The sequence below is a fragment of the Leucopleurus acutus genome, assembly GCF_964270905.1.
Source record: "Leucopleurus acutus genome assembly, chromosome: 5".
Lineage (NCBI taxonomy): Eukaryota > Metazoa > Chordata > Mammalia > Artiodactyla > Delphinidae > Leucopleurus > Leucopleurus acutus.
In genome coordinates this window covers 70338218-70356644 of record NC_139147.1, presented here as the reverse complement: position 1 = coordinate 70356644, position 18427 = coordinate 70338218, and the positions used below count along the sequence as shown (strand labels likewise).

At 39.1% G+C, this 18427-nt stretch overlaps 2 protein-coding genes across 4 annotated transcripts in view; both read right to left on the bottom strand.

The window, feature by feature from the left end:
- Nucleotides 1-8810, bottom strand: part of UMPS (uridine monophosphate synthetase) — a 47171-nt gene extending 38361 nt beyond the window's left edge. The window contains exon 1 of the mRNA XM_082839117.1: nt 8640-8810. Within this exon, the coding sequence (XP_082695243.1) occupies nt 8640-8795 (156 nt within the window). The 5' untranslated portion in view covers nt 8796-8810. The remainder of the gene's footprint in view (nt 1-8639) is intronic.
- A 6594-nt stretch (nt 8811-15404) lies between these two features.
- The window catches only part of KALRN (kalirin RhoGEF kinase), a gene marked incomplete at its 3' end in the record, with an annotated part of 643513 nt that continues 640490 nt past the window's right edge, over nt 15405-18427 (bottom strand). For all 3 annotated transcript variants that reach the window (XM_082839566.1, XM_082839572.1, XM_082839570.1), the window contains one exon: nt 15405-17915. In XM_082839566.1, coding sequence (XP_082695692.1) covers nt 17370-17915 — 546 coding nt within the window. The remainder of the gene's footprint in view (nt 17916-18427) is intronic.

The window sequence follows — 18427 nt, the reverse complement described above, 5'->3', positions numbered from 1 at the left end:
AAACCCATACACCTATGGTCAATTAATCTATGACAAAGGAGGAAAGACTATACAATGGAGAAAACACAGCCTCTTCAATAAGTGGTGCTGGGAAAACTGGACAGCTATGTAAAAGAATATTAGAACATTCTTTATCACCATATACAAAAATAAACTCAAAATGGATTAAACACCTAAATGTAAGACCAGATAATATAAAACTCTTAGAGGAGTACATAGGCAGGAAACTCTTTGAAATAAACTGCAGCAATATCTTTTTCAATCTGTTTCCTAGAGTAATGGAAATAAAATAAAAAATAAACAAATGGGACCTGATTAAACTTAAAAACTTTTGCACAGCAAAGGAAACCATAAACAAATCAAAAAGACAACCCACAGAATGGGAGAAAATATTTGCAAATGATGCAACTGGCAGTGAATTAATCTCCAAAATTTACAAACAGCTCATGCAGCTCAATATCAAAATAAACAAGCAACTCAATCAAAAAATGGACAGAAATAGACATTTCTCCAAAGAAGACAGACATACAGATGGCCAAGAGGCATATGAAAAGATGCTCAACATTGCTAATTATTAGAGAAATGCAAATCAAAACCACAAAGAGGTACCACCCACACCAGTCAGAATGGCCATCATCAAAAGGTTTACAAACGATAAATGCTGGACAGGGCTTGCAGAAAAGGGAGCCCTCCTACACTGTTGGTGGGAACACAAACTGGTACTGCCACTATGCAGAACAGTATGGACGTTCCTTAAAAAACTAAAAATAGAGCTACTATATGATCCAACAATCCCACTCCTGGGCAGATATCTGGAAAAAAACATGGTTCAAAAGGATACATGCACCCCAATGTTCATTGCCGTGCTGTTCACAATATCCAAGACATGGAAGCAACCTAAATGCCCATCAACACATGACTGGATAAAGAAGATGTGGTATATAAATACAATGGAATATTAATCAGCCATTAAAAAGAATGAAATAATGCCATTTGCAGCAACATGAATGGACCTGGAGATTATCACACTAAGTGAAGTAAGTTAGACAGAGAAAGACAAATATCATATGATATCCCTTATATGTGGAATCTAAAATGAAATGACACAAATGAACTTATTTACAAAACAGAAATAGACTCCTAGACTTAAAAAACAAACTTATGGTTACAAAAGGGAAAGGTGGTGGGGGCAGGGAGGGATAATTGAGAGTTTGGAATTGACATATACACACTACTATATTTAAAATAGATAACCAACAAGGTCCTATTGTATAGCACAGGGAACTATGCTCAATATTCTGTAATAACCTAAATGGGAAAAGAATTTGAAAAAGAATAGATACATGTATATGTATAACTGAATCACTATGCTGCACACCTGAAACTAACACAATATTGTTAATCAACTATACTCTAATATTAAAAAAAAAAGAACACAATTTTTTAAAAAAAGGAAAGAATGGCTAAAAATTTCCTGAAGATTCAGGAAGTCCAGAGTGTTCCAAAGAAGATGAACCCAAAGAAACCTGAACCAAGACACATAATTAAAATGTCAAAAGTTGAAGACAAGGAGAGAATCTTAAAAGTGGCAAGAGAAAAACAACTTGTTATATACAAGAGAATCCCCCCTCATAAGACTATCAGCAGACTTCTCAGCAAAAACTTTGCATGCCAGAAGGAAGTGGCATGACATATTCAAAGTGCTCAAAGGAAAACACTTCCAACCAAGAATACTCTAGACCATATGGACCTAATAAACACAGAGAACATTCCATCCAAAAGCAGAATACACATTCTTCTCAAGTGTATATGGAACATTCTCCAAGATAGATCATATGCTAGACCACAAAACAAGTCTCAAGAAATTTAAGATTGAAATCATATCAAGTATCTTTCTGACCACAATGGCATGAAACTGGAAATACAGAAAGAAAACAAGAAAAATCTCAAATATGTGAAGATTAAACAACATGCTATTGAACAACCTGTGGGTCAATGAAGAAATCAAAGGAGAAATTTCAAAAACAACCCTTAAGACAAATGAAAATCAAAACAAAACATACCAAAATCTATCGGATGCCACAAAAGCAGTTATAAAAGGGAAGTTTATAATGACACAGGCCTACCTCAAGAAATAAGAAAATCTCAAATAAATGACCTAACTTTATACCCAAACAAAGCAGAAAAAGAACAAATGAAGCCCAAAGTTAATAGAAAGAATAATAAAGATAGGAGTGGAAAAAAAATGAAAGAGACTATTAAAAAGACAATTAAAAAAATAATGAAACTAAGAGCTGGGTCTTTGAAAAGATAAAATTGATAAACATTTAGCTAGAGTCACCAAGAAAAAAGAGAGAGCTCAAATAAATAAAATCAGAAATGAAAGAGAACATACACCAGATACCAAAGAAATACAAAGGCTCATAAGAGGTTACTATGAACAACTATATATCAACAAATTAAATAACCTGGAAGAAATACGTAAGTTCCTAGAAACACACAATCTTCTAAGACTGAATCATGAATAGAAAATATGCATAAACCGATTACTAGTAAGGAGAATGAATCAGTAATAAACAAACAAAAACAGCAACAAGAAAAAACAACTCACAACAAAAGTCCAGGACCAGATGGCTTCATTGTTGAATTTTATCAAACATTCAAAAAAGATTTAATACCTATCCTCCTCAAACTCTTCCAAAAAATTAGAGGAGGGAATGTTCCCAAACTCATATTACAAGGCCACCATTACACTGATACCAAAACCAGATAAGGACACAACAAAAAAAGTACAGGCCACTATTGCTGATGAATTTAGAGGCACAAATCTTCAACAAAATATTAGCAAACCAAATTTAACAATACATTACAAGGACAATAAGCTATGATCAAGTGGGATTTATCCCAGGCAATACAAAGAAGGTTCAACATCCACAAATCAATGTGATACACCACATTAACAAAACAAAGGAGAAAAATCATATGATCATCTCAATAGGTACAGAAAAAGCATTTGACAAAATTCAACAACCATTTATGATAGAGACTGAACAAAGGGTAGAGATGGAACGTACCTCAAGATAATAAAAGCCATATATGACAGGCCCACAGCTAATCATTATACTCAATGGCGAAAATCGAAAGCTATTTCGTTAAGATCAGAAACATGATAAAGATGCCCATTCTTGCCATTTTTACTCAACATACTATTGGAAGTCCTAGCCAGAGCAATTAGGCAGAAAAAAGAAATAAAAGCCATCCATACTGGAAAGGAAGAAGTAACTAAGTGGGCAACAACATGATTTTACATTTAGAAAACCATAAAGAGTTCACCAAAAAATTGTTTGAAGTAATAAACAAATTCAGTAAAGTTGCAAGGTACAAAATCAATATACAAAAATCTGTTGTGCTTTTATACACTAACAACAAACCATCAGAAAGAGAAATTGAGAAAACAATGCCATACACAATTGCCTCAAAAAGAACAAAATACCTAAGAATAAATTTAACCAAGGAGGTCAAAGACCTGTACACTAAAAACTATAAGACACTGATGAACAAAATTGAGATGACACAAATAAATGAAGGTATTCCATGATCATATATTGGAAGAATTAATACTGTAAAAATGTCCATACTATCCAAAGCAGTCTGCAGATTCAATGCAATCGCTATCAAAATTCCAAAGACACTTTTCACAGAAATAGAACAAACAACCCTAAAATTTCTTTGGTACCACAAAAGATCTCAAATAGCCAAAGCAATCTTGAGAAAGAAAAATAAAGCTGGAGGCATCACACGCCCTGACTTCAAACTATAAACAGAATGGTATTGGCATAAAAACAAACAAATAGATCAATGGAACAGAAAAGAGAATAAACCCTAAAAATAAAACCAAGCACGTATGTTCAGTTAATTTATGACAAAGGAGCCAAGAATATACAATGGGAAAGGATGGTCTCTTCAATAAAATAGTGTTTGTAAAACTGGACAGCCACATGCAAAAGAATGAAACTGGACCACTATATTACACCATACACAAAAATTAACTCAAAATGGATTAGACTTGAATGTAAGACCTGAAACCATAAAACTCCTAGAATAAAACATAGGTAGTAAGCTCCTTGACATCACTCTTAGTGATATTTCTTTGGATCTAACTTCAAAGGCAATGGCAACAAAAGCAAAAATAAACAAATGAGACCACATCAAACTAAAGAGCTTCCACACAGCAAAGGAAGCCATTAGTAACAAAAAAAGGTAACCTTCTGAATTGCAGAAGATATTTGCAAATTATATGTCCAAAAAGGGGTTAGTATCCAAAATATATAAAGAACCCACACAGCTCAATAATTTAAAAAAAAGATCTGATTAAAAAATGGGCAGAAGATCTGAACAGACATTTTTCCGAAGAAGACATATTGATACAAATGGCCAACAGGCATATGAAAAGATGCTCAGTACCACTAATCATCAGGGAAATGCACATCAAAACCACAATGTGATATCACTTCACACCTTTCAGAGTGGCTATTATCAAAAGAGCAAGAAATAATAAGTATAAGGACTTCCCCGGTGGTGCAGTGGTAAAGAATCCGCCTTCCAATGCAGGGGATGCAGATTCGATGCCTGATCGGGGAACTAAGATCCCACATACCGTGGGGCAACTAAGCCCATGTGCCACAACTACTGAGCCCGTGTGCTGCAAACTACAGAGTCCACGTGCTCTGGAGCCCGTGAGCAACAACTATGGAGAAAACCCGCAGGCCACAACTAGAGAAAAGCCCACACGCTGCAATGAAAGATCCCACATGCCGCAATGAAGATCCCACATGCCACAACTAAGACCCGATGCAGCCAAGAATAAACTAATTAATTTTTAAAAAAGGAAATAATAAGTGTTGGTGAGGATATGAAGAAAATGGAACCCTTGTGCACTCATGGAGAAAATGTTAATTAGTGCAGCCACTGTGGAAAATAGTATGGAGGTTCCTCGAAAAATTAAAAACAGAACTCCCATGTGATCCAGCAATTCCACATCTGGATATTTATCTGAAGAAAATGAAAACATTATCTTGAAAAGATTTCTGCACCCCCATGTTCACTACAGCATTATTTACAATAGCCAAGATATGGAAACAACCTAATTTGCAAAACAACCATGAATGAACAAGTGGATAAAGAAAATGTGGTACACACACACACACACACACACACACACACACACAAAGGAATATTATTCAGCCACGATAACTGTAAAACACTGAAATTTGCTCAACATAGATGGACTTGAAGGGCATTATGTTAAGTGAAATAAGTGAGATGGAGAAAGACAAATACTTCATGATCTCATTTATATGTGGAATCTTACAAAAACAAACAAAAAGACAAGTCATAGATACAGAGAACAGATTAGTGGTTGCTAGAGGCAGAGAGTAGTGGGTAGGCAAAATGGGTGAAGTGATTCAAAAGGTACAAACTTACAGTTATAAAATAAGTAAGGCATGGGGATGTAATACACAGCATGGTGACTATAGTTAATAATACTGTATTGCATATTTGAAGGTTACTGAGAGATCTTAAAAGTTCTCAGCAGAAGAAAAAAAAATTTTTAACTATGAACACAGACATGTTAACCAGACTTGCTGTGGCAATCATTACACAATATATACAAAGAGTCACTACGTTGTACACCTGAAACTAATATAATTTTATATGTCAATTATATCTTAATAAAAAAATGGAAGAATATACACCAAAGTGTTTTCTTAAAGTTTTCATAGGACTTCCCTGGTGGTGCAGTGGTTAAGAATCCGCCTGCCAATGCAGGGGACATGGGTTCGAGCCCTGGTCCAGGAAGATCCCAAGTGCATGGAGCAACTAAGCCCACGCGCCACAACTACTGATGCTGCACTCTAGAGCCCATGAGCCACAACTACTGAGCCCGCATGCCACAACTACTGAAGCCCGTGCACCTAGAGGCTGTGCTCCGCAACAAAGAGAAGCCACTGCCACGAGAAGCCCATGCACCGCAACAAAAAGTAGACCCCCTCGCCGCAACTAGAGAAAGCCTGTGCGCGGCAATGAAGACCCAACACGAAGACCCAACGCAGCCAAAAATAAATTAATTAAAAAAAAAAGAAAGGTGACTTTAAAAAAAAATAAAGGTCTCATAAATACAGAGCCTACTGTGTGAAGCACTAGTTGATAATATCCTTTTCTACATAAATCATCACATTTTAATGCCAGAATGCATACTCCCACCCAACACCATCTTATTTTAAGAAGAAAAGCAGTTAGTGAACTAGATCAGAGGTGTTCAGAATTTTTTGTTCCTGTATTTCTAAAGATTTGAAAAATTTATGAATACTTTTAAGCTGTAAAAAGTGTAACTTCTGGAGTACTGAAAAAATTAACATATTATCCTAGAACTGTTAAACCACTCCTTTAAGTGAATACAATGGGATCCAAATGCTATACTGATTTGATACTCAACATCTGCTTAAAAAAAAAATGAAAATGCTGAATTATGAACTTGGAAAATTTTACATTTTTTTGAACTCATATTTTCATTCCATTGTCTCCACAAAATTTTATTCTAATGCAATATATATCTGTGCTTGAAAAACTTTTACTAATCATTCTATGATACTTCTCCACAACAAAAATGTATGTAAACTGAAATTTTAAATTGTAAATTTATTTATTTATTTTTTTGCGGTAGGCGGGCCTCTCACTGTTGTGGCCTCTCCCGTTGCAGAGCACAGGCTCCGGACGCGCAGGCTCAGTGGCCATGGCTCACGGGCCTAGCCGCTCCGCCGCATGTGGGATCTTCCCAGACCGGGGCACGAACCCGTGTCCCCCGCATCGGCAGGGGGACTCTCAACCACTGCGCCACCAGGGAAGCCCTAAATTGTAAATTTTAAAAATTTCCTGTCACCATAAGTCTCTAAGTGTTAAAAATTCTGTTATCATTACAATTGTTATGAGCATAAAATTAATTAAAACATAATCTGCAAATTTTGATAGAAGCATAAAAACAGATTATTTTGGAAATGCGTTTCTTTCTTTTTTTTTTTTTGCGGTACGCGGGCCTCTCACTTGCGGCCTCTCCCGTTGCGGAGCACAGGCTCCGGACGCACAGGCTCCGGACGCGCAGGCTCAGCGGCCATGGCTCACGGGCCCAGCCGCTCCGCGGCATGTGGGATCTTCCCGAACCGGGGCACGAACCCGTGTGCCCTGCATCGGCAGGTGGACTCTCAACCACTGCGCCACCAGGGAAGCCCTGGAAATGCATTTCTTAGTGAGATGAATGGTACCTGATCCTGGCAATTAATTTATGTATCTACTGTAGTTGACTATTACTTACTACTAGGAAGTCAGAATTCAGTGTAAGTTCTTTTGCTTTTTGGGGGTGCAAATAATAAGAAACTCTATTTGCATAAATAAGTAGACATGAAAGGAGTTCTGTTATATCTAGCTCTCTCAATATTTTGAACTCCTTCTGAGTTAACTACCAAAAAGCACAGACACATACACACACACCCCAATATCTAGTATCAAAAAAATAATTTTTAGTCATCTGTTAACTGATGACTTCTTCAAAAATAAACCAACTTTTCAAAAGAAGATCCCTAGTCACTCACTTTCTCAGCACTGATGAGATGCACCATAGCAAGATTCTGGATGGTGAGAATAGTCTAACCCACATCAACTAGTGCTTCAGTCCTTTTCATAATAACATCAGACTGGGGTTCACAAAGGGCAAACATAAACCCTCAGTGGTGGAGAAAACTTACATAAGTCTTCTAGATAGAACTTCTGTGATAACTGAAAGGTTCTATATCTGTACCGTCCAATAAGGTAGCCACTAGTCGCATGTGACTATAAATTTAAAAATTCATAATGCTCAATATTCATATGCGGCTAGTAGAAACTCTATTAGCACATTTAGACCCTTCTACTTACACTGTGGTCTGCAGCTTTTGCTGGCAGCTTGTGAGAAATGCATAACCTCCCACCCCGCCTCAGATCTACTCAATCAGAGTATGCATTGTAACAAAATTCCAGGTGATTCATATCTACTCAGAGTTTAAGAAGCCTTGTGCTAGAAAACTCTAATCTGTACAAAGTTTTTCCCTTTTATTCACCAAAAACTGCCTCCATGAAATGTCCACCCTCTGGCCTTAATTCTTGCTCCTGGCCACACAGTGCAAAATCGAATCCCCCTTTCCTAGCAAGAGCCCTTCCAAGTATTTAAGCAGCTACCAAATTCTCCCCCAACACATCTTTTCCTCCCCTCCCCCCGCCGTCCCATTGTCACGAGGTTAAATACGCGGAACTCTTTCAAGTACTTCTGTGCAAGACAAGGCCCCAAACTGGGTTTCCCCGACTCTCTTGCAGAGCACGTGTCAAAGCAAGCGAGTCACAGTGCAGGCTGCCCTCTAGGTCCTCAAAAGCCTAACAGTTCCTGGTCTCTGGGCTTCGCAAACAGACTCCACCAGGCCGATAGCAGGGTCGACCCGCCTGCTTGGATATTTTGCTGTCACCCACAGCCCAACTCCTGTCATCCCCCCCCCCCCTTTCCTGGTCCCCATCCCCGCCACCCAACCCTCTTCTTTCCTTTCCTGGGCAGGTACCTGACTCAGAATACGGGGTCGAGACACGATGCCCCGTAGGTCGATGTACACGGGGGAAGAGAGCCCGCTCTTCAGCACGAAGTTCCCAAACTTGAAAGCCTGCACGTCGTACAGACCCGTTACCAATGACTCCAAAGCTGCATCATCGGCCGCCATCGTCTCCCTCTCCCAGTTCACGCCGAACTCCAAACAGCCGCTTACCCGCGGCGCCCGGTGACGTCACCTGAGAAATCCCGCCTCTTCCGGCCCCTTTTCCGGCGGCTGGACGAGCTCACTCCGCTCAGCTCCGGGTGCCAGGTAGCGAGAGCCCAGGGTTTCAGGTCCGGTTCCGGGCAGTAGTAGCGAACTTTACCCCGACGCTGCCTGTGAGTGAAATCGCTGGACTTGGAAGCCCCAATAGTTAGATTGGCTCCAGGGTCATAAAATCAAGACTCTCAAGAGAATTTGTATGAATCCTGCCTACTTTTTATAGCGCAGTGTCCTCTTAATTCTCCTTCTTGGGCGAGCATATCTTTATTTGCCCGTTATTAAACACCACTGTCCCCTCCCCTTTCTCCAAATAGAGTGTAAGTTCTGGAAGACGGGGACCTTTGCTCAATTCTTTTATTAACTTCATGGCATTTGGCAAATGTCAGTGTCATAGCAATTTCCACATGGGACTATAAAGCTCTTAGCAGGTAATTGTTCATTACCTCTTCTGTCGGCCCTCTGCGTCTGGAGGAGGACGTGGGTTTAGTACCATTTAGAGTAGCACAAGTGTTTGGCACATAATACGTGTATAGCAGATGAAGAAGAGAGGGAAGAGAGCAGAAGAAGATGAATTGATACCTTGGTATCAAGGTTATCCAGGAGGATAATCATGCCAGCTAATCTGAAAATCTAAGCGTATTTTGTATGCACAAATAAATTCCTTAAAGTAGAGGAAATTCCCATTGTGGGTAGAAGGCAATACTTTAAGGATAATTACCTTTAAAACCATAGACTCACGATTGTTACTCATAAAATTGATTCTCAAGTCATTCCTATGTTTCTAGGTTCTTTTATGTTTGTCTGTTTTCTCTGAAGGCAAGATGACCAGCCAGTGTGAAGAAGTCCATGCTTTTGACAGTTCTCATTTCAAATAAATGCAGTAAAATCTTGATGAAATAGAAACCCACTGTTAAAACATTTTTCTTCTTATGTGCAAAATAATCTAATCAAAATACTTCAATCCCAAATACTTGTCAGCCTTAAGAATAAAATGGTCTGTTAGTTTACCAACAAAATGAGTTTTACTTGGGAATGGCAGAGGAATTGCGTTTGAGGCACGGAAACTATGGCAAAACATAGGCAAGTCTGGAGAACAAAGGCGAGGAATGTTACTTTACAGAGAAACAGGAGAAGTTGGGAGGGGCTGCTTTGAAGGAAAGTCCATTGGAGGAAATCAAGAGTTCAGGGTCGTGACAGTTCCTTATTGGCTGCGTTGTTGGTGTGCAAGGAGAACATCTTCCGCCCTCATGCTAGGGAAGTTAAGTAAGCATCTTCCTGCCCAGGGATGTAAAATAAGCTGCATAGGGTGGTATGTGCTGGTGTGTGCATGAAAGCTCCTCCTTCAGGGCTTCCTCACTCCACTTTAAATGAGATTTTCCTTTATTAGTTTTCACACACTCTAGCTAATTGACAGTGTACTATGAATCACTTTCATTTGCACTTGGGTGGCGCACACAGACTCCTTCAAAGCCTGATATGTCTGCAGAGTCTAGTCCAGATTCCTGGAGCCCACAATATGTTGCCTAAACTTGTGAGATCCATCCCAAATGGCCTGCCAATTTTCTAATGAAGTTGCCAAATAAAACATCAGAATGAAGTTAACAACACACAGGGAGGCTTATTTGGCACTTTTGGATAGAGACATGCCTTTGAATACTTCTCCAGGCAACAAAATTGTTGCTTTCTTTCCAAATGCTGGGTAAAATGTGTTATGTAATAATAACGCAATATTTTTACCTTGTCAAAGGCTTTCATATATTTGGAAGAAGAGCAAAAAAATTACTCCTTTCTACCAGAAGTTTTAATTAGAAAACAAAAGACCACCAGAAATAATATCTTTAGTATAGTATATTTATAGGAATGCATAACTTGAGATGTACATTTTGAAGTTTCATCCATAACTTATAACATTTACTGTAGTAATAATAACAAGACAGCAGGTCATCACTTTACATCACACATGAGTGATTTTGACTTACAAATAAAATATTTACAACCTACCTTTACAAAACGACGTTGTGTGCATACAAAATGAACAACTGCAGAAAAATTTAAAAATAATGAGACAACCAAAAACCCAGAAGATACACTTAAGGCAGACCAGCAAGACACCGAAATAATTAAGGCTGTGGAATTCTTCTGCACCTTGAAAATATAGAGCTATTTATCAATACTGTGGAGTGATTTTAAATCAATTGTTACAAGCCTGATGGAAGTACGTACTTATATGTATATGTATATGCATAATGGTCCCTATGGGGAAACCTGTCCACTTACAGATAAGGCCCTTTATCTGAATGGCCAGAGATGCCCACCCCAAACTCTCAAAAGCCTTGGTGGGGAGGGGTCACTCAAAACCAAGAGGTGCCAGTGAAGTTTGCAAACCAACTGTTAAATATTCAAATATAAAGATCCTTCTGACTCCAGGTAAAAGGAATAACCTATATGATGGTCCCACTATGTTTCAAGCTTTGTTCATTTGGCTTTGTAGACTTCAAAAGACAGCAAATAATTCCCCAGTGAGTAGAATCTAACTCTACCTATCAGCCCTAATGGTTTTGAATGGGCCTAGATGGTTTTCTACTAGAAAAATTGACACACCTGGGCTGTCTTCAACCGGATAGATCTCTGCATATGAGCAATAACATATACATACATATTATACACTATATACATGTACAGATGTACATATATCCATATTTTCCAACAGTTTGTACTTTGATCACTACTGTTCTCTGACTAGGATCTCATTCTGAAGAACAGGTTTAGTTTTTTCACAGTCTTCACATTTGTCCTAACTACTAGTTTTACCCACCTTCCCCACAGAGTAAGCCAAAGTTTGGCAGAAACAGAAGAAAAAGCACCAGGGTCAAAAAAATCAAACACAGAGATGACAGATATGGCTTAAGTTAGTAAGAGAAGATGTATGTTTTGTTAACTTCAAATTCATAACCACAGTCTTTGACATCACAGTAACAGTCTCCATAACACTCCAGGATGTGGCTTCATTTCTTGATGGAAATCAGGCATTGATGGAACTATTATACTAGCTATTCCTGGGCTAGCAAATTCGCTTGCTTAAATTAAGCCTCAGGATTGGGACTCTGAGAATTGTCATTTGCACTCCTTTCTACCACCCTCCATTTTCTCAGCCATCCTCACTATCTGAAATAACATTTACCTGAATAAACAGTTAATCTTGATCATTTGAATAAAAAGTAAATCTGACGACATTTTAGAATCTCCCAGTAAATAGGCTGACAGGAAACACAATAGCCCATGAGTATTAATTTCAGTCTTTCCATAAATGTCCCTTAAAGATGAAAATTTGTCTCAGAGTAATTGTTTTTTCCTCTCCTCTAACTTCTGCATGTACTGAAAATGAGGAAGAAAATGAGGAAGAAATTTTCATAGAAAATGTGGCCTGTGATATTTCTGTGTTCTACTATTTTTGTATAGATTTCTCACATGCACAATATTCTCTATGAAAGATGTCTAATGCTATGGACAAATTTCAGTCGTTTTTAATCCTCTAGAATTAATGAAACAACTAAGAGCCTTATAGTTTTTAGAAAATGGATATTAATGTGGTAGCTCCCCTTTTCTTAGTGGAGAACTGGTAAACCTTATCCTTCCTAACTCCAACCTGGGTTTAATCATTCATTTCCAAATGATCCCTAGATTTTAAATAGTTAAGAAAAACTGTAATGTAAATAAATACACTGAAAGCCCACATACTATGTTTGCCTAACCCAGACTCCACAGAGATGCTACACAGGAGAGAAATAAATAAGGCCCACATCCCTCAAAACTGAACAAGGAAGTGGTGAGTTTGCACTTTTGCCCTACTACAGAGACACCTTATGTTTGAAAGATTTCCTCTTCTATCAAATTCATGGGACAAGGTTTTAGTTAATACACAGAAATAACCACCATCTAGTTTATGACATATTTGCTCCCCCATATTCTCACAAATCTAAATTTCCATGCTCTTCCACAGGGCAAGAAAAAAGTAATGACTGGGCTTCCCTGGTGGCACAGTGGTTGAGAGTCTGCCTGCCGATGCAGGGGACACGGGTTCGTGCCCCGGTCCGGGAAGATCCCACATGCCGCGGAGCGGCTGGGCCTGTGAGCCATGGCTGCTGAGCCTGCGCGTCCAGAGCCTGTGCTCCGCAACGGGAGAGGCCGCAACAGTGAGAGGCCCGCGTACCGCAAAAAAAAAAAAAAAAGTAACGACTAACTCACGGGCACTAAATCATGGAGACTATGGAAAAGCAAATATGCTACTCCTGAAACACCTAATTATCTTTAAAACAAAATCCAAGGTTTTCCCTCTGAAAACTAAGAGTCCAATTCATTTCTACACCTGTACGTTTAATTTGCCTCATTATAGATACCTGTGAGAATATGAAGAAATGAGTTGTGATATCAGAAAATGTTTTATTCTCACTTCTGCCCTCCCAGTGAGGAAAGTGGCTGTTTGGGCTCTTCTCTGTCAATTTTTCTAGAGCATAAAGCTTGAGAAGAGTGTCACGGCTGCTTTGGAGGGCATCTAACTCTTTGCTTCTGCCGTAAGACATACTGGAGAAAACAGTTTATTGACAAACACTTCATCAGCTCTCCTAACCTTTTTCTGTACACAAGCTTTTAAATGATTGAAATTACAGGCTAAGACCAAATAACATTCAGACAAAGAGCACCTAGTACTTCCAATTAAAATTAATTTATAGAATTTAATCTCATGGGTTTTCAAATGGTATCTAAAGACATGAATATTGAAATCCTGGAATGTTCAAAGTTACTGTGGATAAAATTCTTAGCACTGGCAGTGTGTAGCACTTTAAAAAAATCAAAGTATTTTCTAGATATCCCAACTAAGGTATTTTCCCAACATTCCTATGAGATTAATTCCTCCCTCCATCCCCCCAACTCCCATTTTAACAATGGGGACATTTGGGGCAGAAAAAACAAAGACTTTCTGTAAGAAAGGACGAATCAGGAATAGCTGAGGTTGAAACTCAAGAATTCCTGGGCTCACCCTATGTTCAGACGGTTTCATTTAGAAGATATTTTAAAATAAAGAAAAAATGCTGCAGTATCAGTCAATCTAAATACAATGAACTTCTTTATCTCCCAACCTCCCCTCTGAAAGGCACTACTATTTATAAAGACTTGTGAACCACAAAGCGGTGCAGCCAGCTTTTCCTCTGCTTCCTCTACTCCCCCAAGAGTGTTTATGGCTGTCGGAGACCTGAAGGACACCCCCGACGTTATGATTTTTTTCTTAAAAATTTTCCTACATTCAGCTGTAAGCGGATATAAATCTATTTAATTTGAAACAAATATAAAAGATGAAGTAAATTATTATACCTTAGAAAAATTATTGTGGGTTGTCCCTGATCGTTTCCTTCTTTCTGCATCCCACCCTTACAAAACAAAAACCCCCCAAAACCCTATGCAATGAATATAAGCCAAGCAAGAAACTTGTGACCTTAACCAACATTTATTTTTCCCATTTCAACTGGAAGTTCACTCTTACTAATTCCTAGTTAAGTTTTGCTTGCAAGAACTACCATAATTATAGTAGAAGGGGACTATTTCCTTGTCTCTCCCCTCTTCTCTACCACAAATACTGTATGTGTACATATATCCTATTAATAAATATCTCTGTCAAAATAGGTACAAGAAAGTGGTTCCTAATCCTTCATCCCTCACCACAGTTGCCCACAGAGCAACCTAAAGTGTATTTCCCAACCCCATCTTCTGGGATTCCTTGTTATTTCCAACTTGCTATGGAGAATTCTTGAACCAGGAATGCTATCATCTTATCCCTGTTGCGAAGGACCAGGAGCTTTGCAGACAGGATGACTCCTTGTTAGTTTTCTTCAGTTATCAAACTATATAAAATATACACCCTTTCTTTTGGGGCCTCTATTAAATCCATTCTACTCTAATGATTGTACTTTGGGTCCAGTTAACAAAGTCATACTACTTTTCATTTCTCTGTCCCTCCTCTCCTGTCTCTTCACTTCCCCAACATGTGTACTTGGGGGAGATTCCAAACAACCTCCCATCTGGACCATCCCAACTCTGATGTAATACCTGTTATAAAAGCTTTGGCTCTGCCTAATACTCTGTCAACTGCCCTCCTGACAACACAACTTCATTAATGCTCTCCTGTGCAGTCTGGACACCATTGTCCTTCTCAAGCAGAAACTCAAGCTTGTCTCCTACATGGTCATAAAAATTCACAATGACTCAGCAGGGAGCTCTTTATTCCTCATCCACAGTGGATGGAACAGAACTTGCCAAGCCATACTGTACAGATATTTGGAATCCTCAGTGCCTGTAATCTATCCCATGATGTGCCCTAGGGACCAGGCTTCCTTCTTTTATGTTGTATCTTATAACGAAGACATATTTACTAAAAGAGTTTTTAGTAAATATGTTTTAAATTTCAAAATATTGTATCATATAGTATTTGTATATACCTATGGGTTTGAATGAAGAATATAAAGGGTTAGTCAAGAGAGAGCTCTGAGGAAGGGAGCCTTGATGACCCAGGGCCATATGAAAACTAGGAAACAAATACAGTCGGAGTCAGTTTCCACATATTTGGTTAATCCTGAAAATACACAAGTGCTATCTAGTCTTATTGCTTGTACTTTCTACTAATTGATTAATCTATAATCTTGGATGGGATGAGGTGGAGGGTGGATGAGGAAATTGACTTTGTTACCAATGGAAAAGAATGATGAGTATTTTTAATTCTACATTTCCACTGTGGGAATAAGTGTTTTTATATATTAAAGTTCAGGCTTAGTTTCCACCATTCCTCTTCATTAAGATTGGTTTGTAGTTCTATTTATCCTTCCTAAACTTTTCTGCTTGCACTTCTGTGCTGCATGATTTTAATTTTCTCAATCCTACTACAGGAGAGAAGCGATGCCATTAAACCTGATTTGGACAAACAGTTAAGTTATATTTTTAAAATATCATTCGCATAACAGCAATTTTAGAAACACATTCTCGGAAACAAAGGGTGGATCACGTACAAATACAAAAACAAAAACTCTTTCCCCAAAACTAAAAAAAAAAAAAACAAAAAAAAACAAAAGAAAGGAAGAAAAAGCCATGAAATGCCCAGGTTTAATTTTTTTTTCCCACCAGTGGAAAAAAGGGCAGTTCATAATCATCTTGTACAGAGAATATACACCAGAAAGCAGTGTTGGCCTCAAAGTGCAATTAGTCCTTTTAGCCCAGGGAAATATTGGTGGCTGAGAGGTGACAGATATTGCAATCACAGTTAAAACTCAATGCTCTGCTAGGGTGATGTATCAGATTTTAGTCCATGGCTTCAGAAAGGACTTGGGACCAGGCCTTTCAAAGGCCTATATGGCTGCCTCCTTTTGGTAAGCACCCCTTCACTTCCATAAGGGGTTAGAAATAAAGCAGGCCAGCTTTCGGAGGACTGCATTCTGCAGCGGCAGAAAACATCAGAAAGCATTGTTATGCTGTTCACAGGAACTGTAGGAAAGGTTTCTATTTGCACTTCCGTATGAACCTGTTTTATTTGTTACCTATTTGAAACCAAGTGTAGACATAAAAAATAGCCCCACACCTCTTACTGTATTTGGACTTATTTCCTGGCAGGCTTTCCTGCCAGATGAACTCTGAGCTGCCAGTGAATCTGGGGATAGCATTTCATAAACAGAACCTAGGTTAGTCAAATACCTGTGACGGAGAGAAAAATCTTCTCATTCACAGATTGCGAAAGGGTAACATTGCTTTCTCTTAATGCACAGGTTCTGGTAAAAGAGTTCTATACAAGATTTATAAAATGCTCTAAAAAACCTGTCATCTAATTGTGCTTAGTCAAAACAATGTAATGCTTCAGTAAATAAGTCACTGTCTTACCTGGAGTACTCAAAGTTACTTATGATTGATTTCATATATATCTCTATATTATAAAACTCTGAAAGCTGAATGCGATATATTTTACTGTATGTGTACATGTATCCTATTAAGAAACTATATCTAAGTAATCTAATCCAGTATAGTTGACATACATGACATCTCTGTTAAATAGAACTTTTGGCTTAAAATTTCAGCCAAGGCGGAAACGTTTTATACTCACTTCAGTGAGCTGAAGTTTTGCCCAGTTAACCACTCATTTTGGAACACGCAATTAAAATTGCATAACAGCTGCTATTCTTCTTATCTTTGCCTCTCTTTTGAACACTTTCCATGACTCTTTGCATCTGTATCCCTTCTGGGTGACCTTCTGAAAAGTCCCTGGGTTTAGGGTGATTTGACTGCTGCCCAGACCCTGAAAAACCACTGAGGAGGTTTAAGAGGTACATCTCTCCATCCAGAAAACCGCGTGGAGTGAAATCATGAACAGAATTATTTACAGACACATTCAGTCTTGCTTTGGTTCACACTGCACTTCCATGTGAAACCTCGAGGGCTGGGAGACGGCTACGTCCCTTGGTTTACCCGGTTGACAATGTAGCTCTTGACGTTGGGAATAGGCCGAACGTCGTTCTGGTGCTTGCGGCGCTCTATGAAGCACGCCAGGCGGGAGGTGTCCAGGGGGATTTTGGAGTAGCTGCCATTGTGGGGCTGCAGCCACGGATGCTGCAGGCAGGTGGCTGCCGTGGGCCGCCTGCGAAAGTCTTCCTGTAGGATCACATTGATGAAATCTCTGGCAGCATTGCTCACGCCACAGAAGTACTCATGGGGGAAGCTGAAATCCACCCTGCATACGTTGATACATGTCTCCTCCTTGCTCTCATCCAAGAAAGGGGAGACCCCGCTCAGCATGACATATGTCAAAACCCCGATGCTCCAGATATCAGTGCCCAGGGACACAGGGATGCCTTGGATCACCTCTGGGGCAGCAAACTCAGGGTTCCCAAGCAGGTGGTGGATGTGGAAGTGACCTGAGATCTGGACAGCATCCTCTAAGTCAATGAGCTTCACGCGAGGCACTGGAATCCGAAGGTCAATGAGCAGGTTTTCGGGCTGCGGAGATCCAAGGAGGTGGGGATAAGAGAAGGCAAGTTCAGCTCTCTGTTTTGACTACCAGTAGGACTCCATCCATTCAGACACGGTTCTGCCATTCTTTGATAAAGCCTGTAGTATATGGGACATTCCCTATGTTCAAACTGAACTAAACTCTGAGGTTAAATGGTACTTTAGGGAAGTTGTTTGACATTGGAAATCGTGTCTTCTTAACTAGCCCTTACTTCTGCACTACATCAAGAAAAGGATAAATTGTTTATTTTGGAGAACAGAGGCTTCTTTTTCAAAAAGATGGTGACATTTAGTGGATTCCGTCTATAAAGTTAGACAAGGTGGTTAAAGCCTCCCTACCTTCTCTAACCCCAGGTGTCATGTGGCTCTGGACTGTTCTCACTAATACACGAATAACACACTTAAATTGTGACAACCCATTTTGTGTTTAACATTCACAGGGATTCTAATGTAAGTAAATAAAATGAGCATTTACCTCCCTCAAGGGTAATGACTGGCAG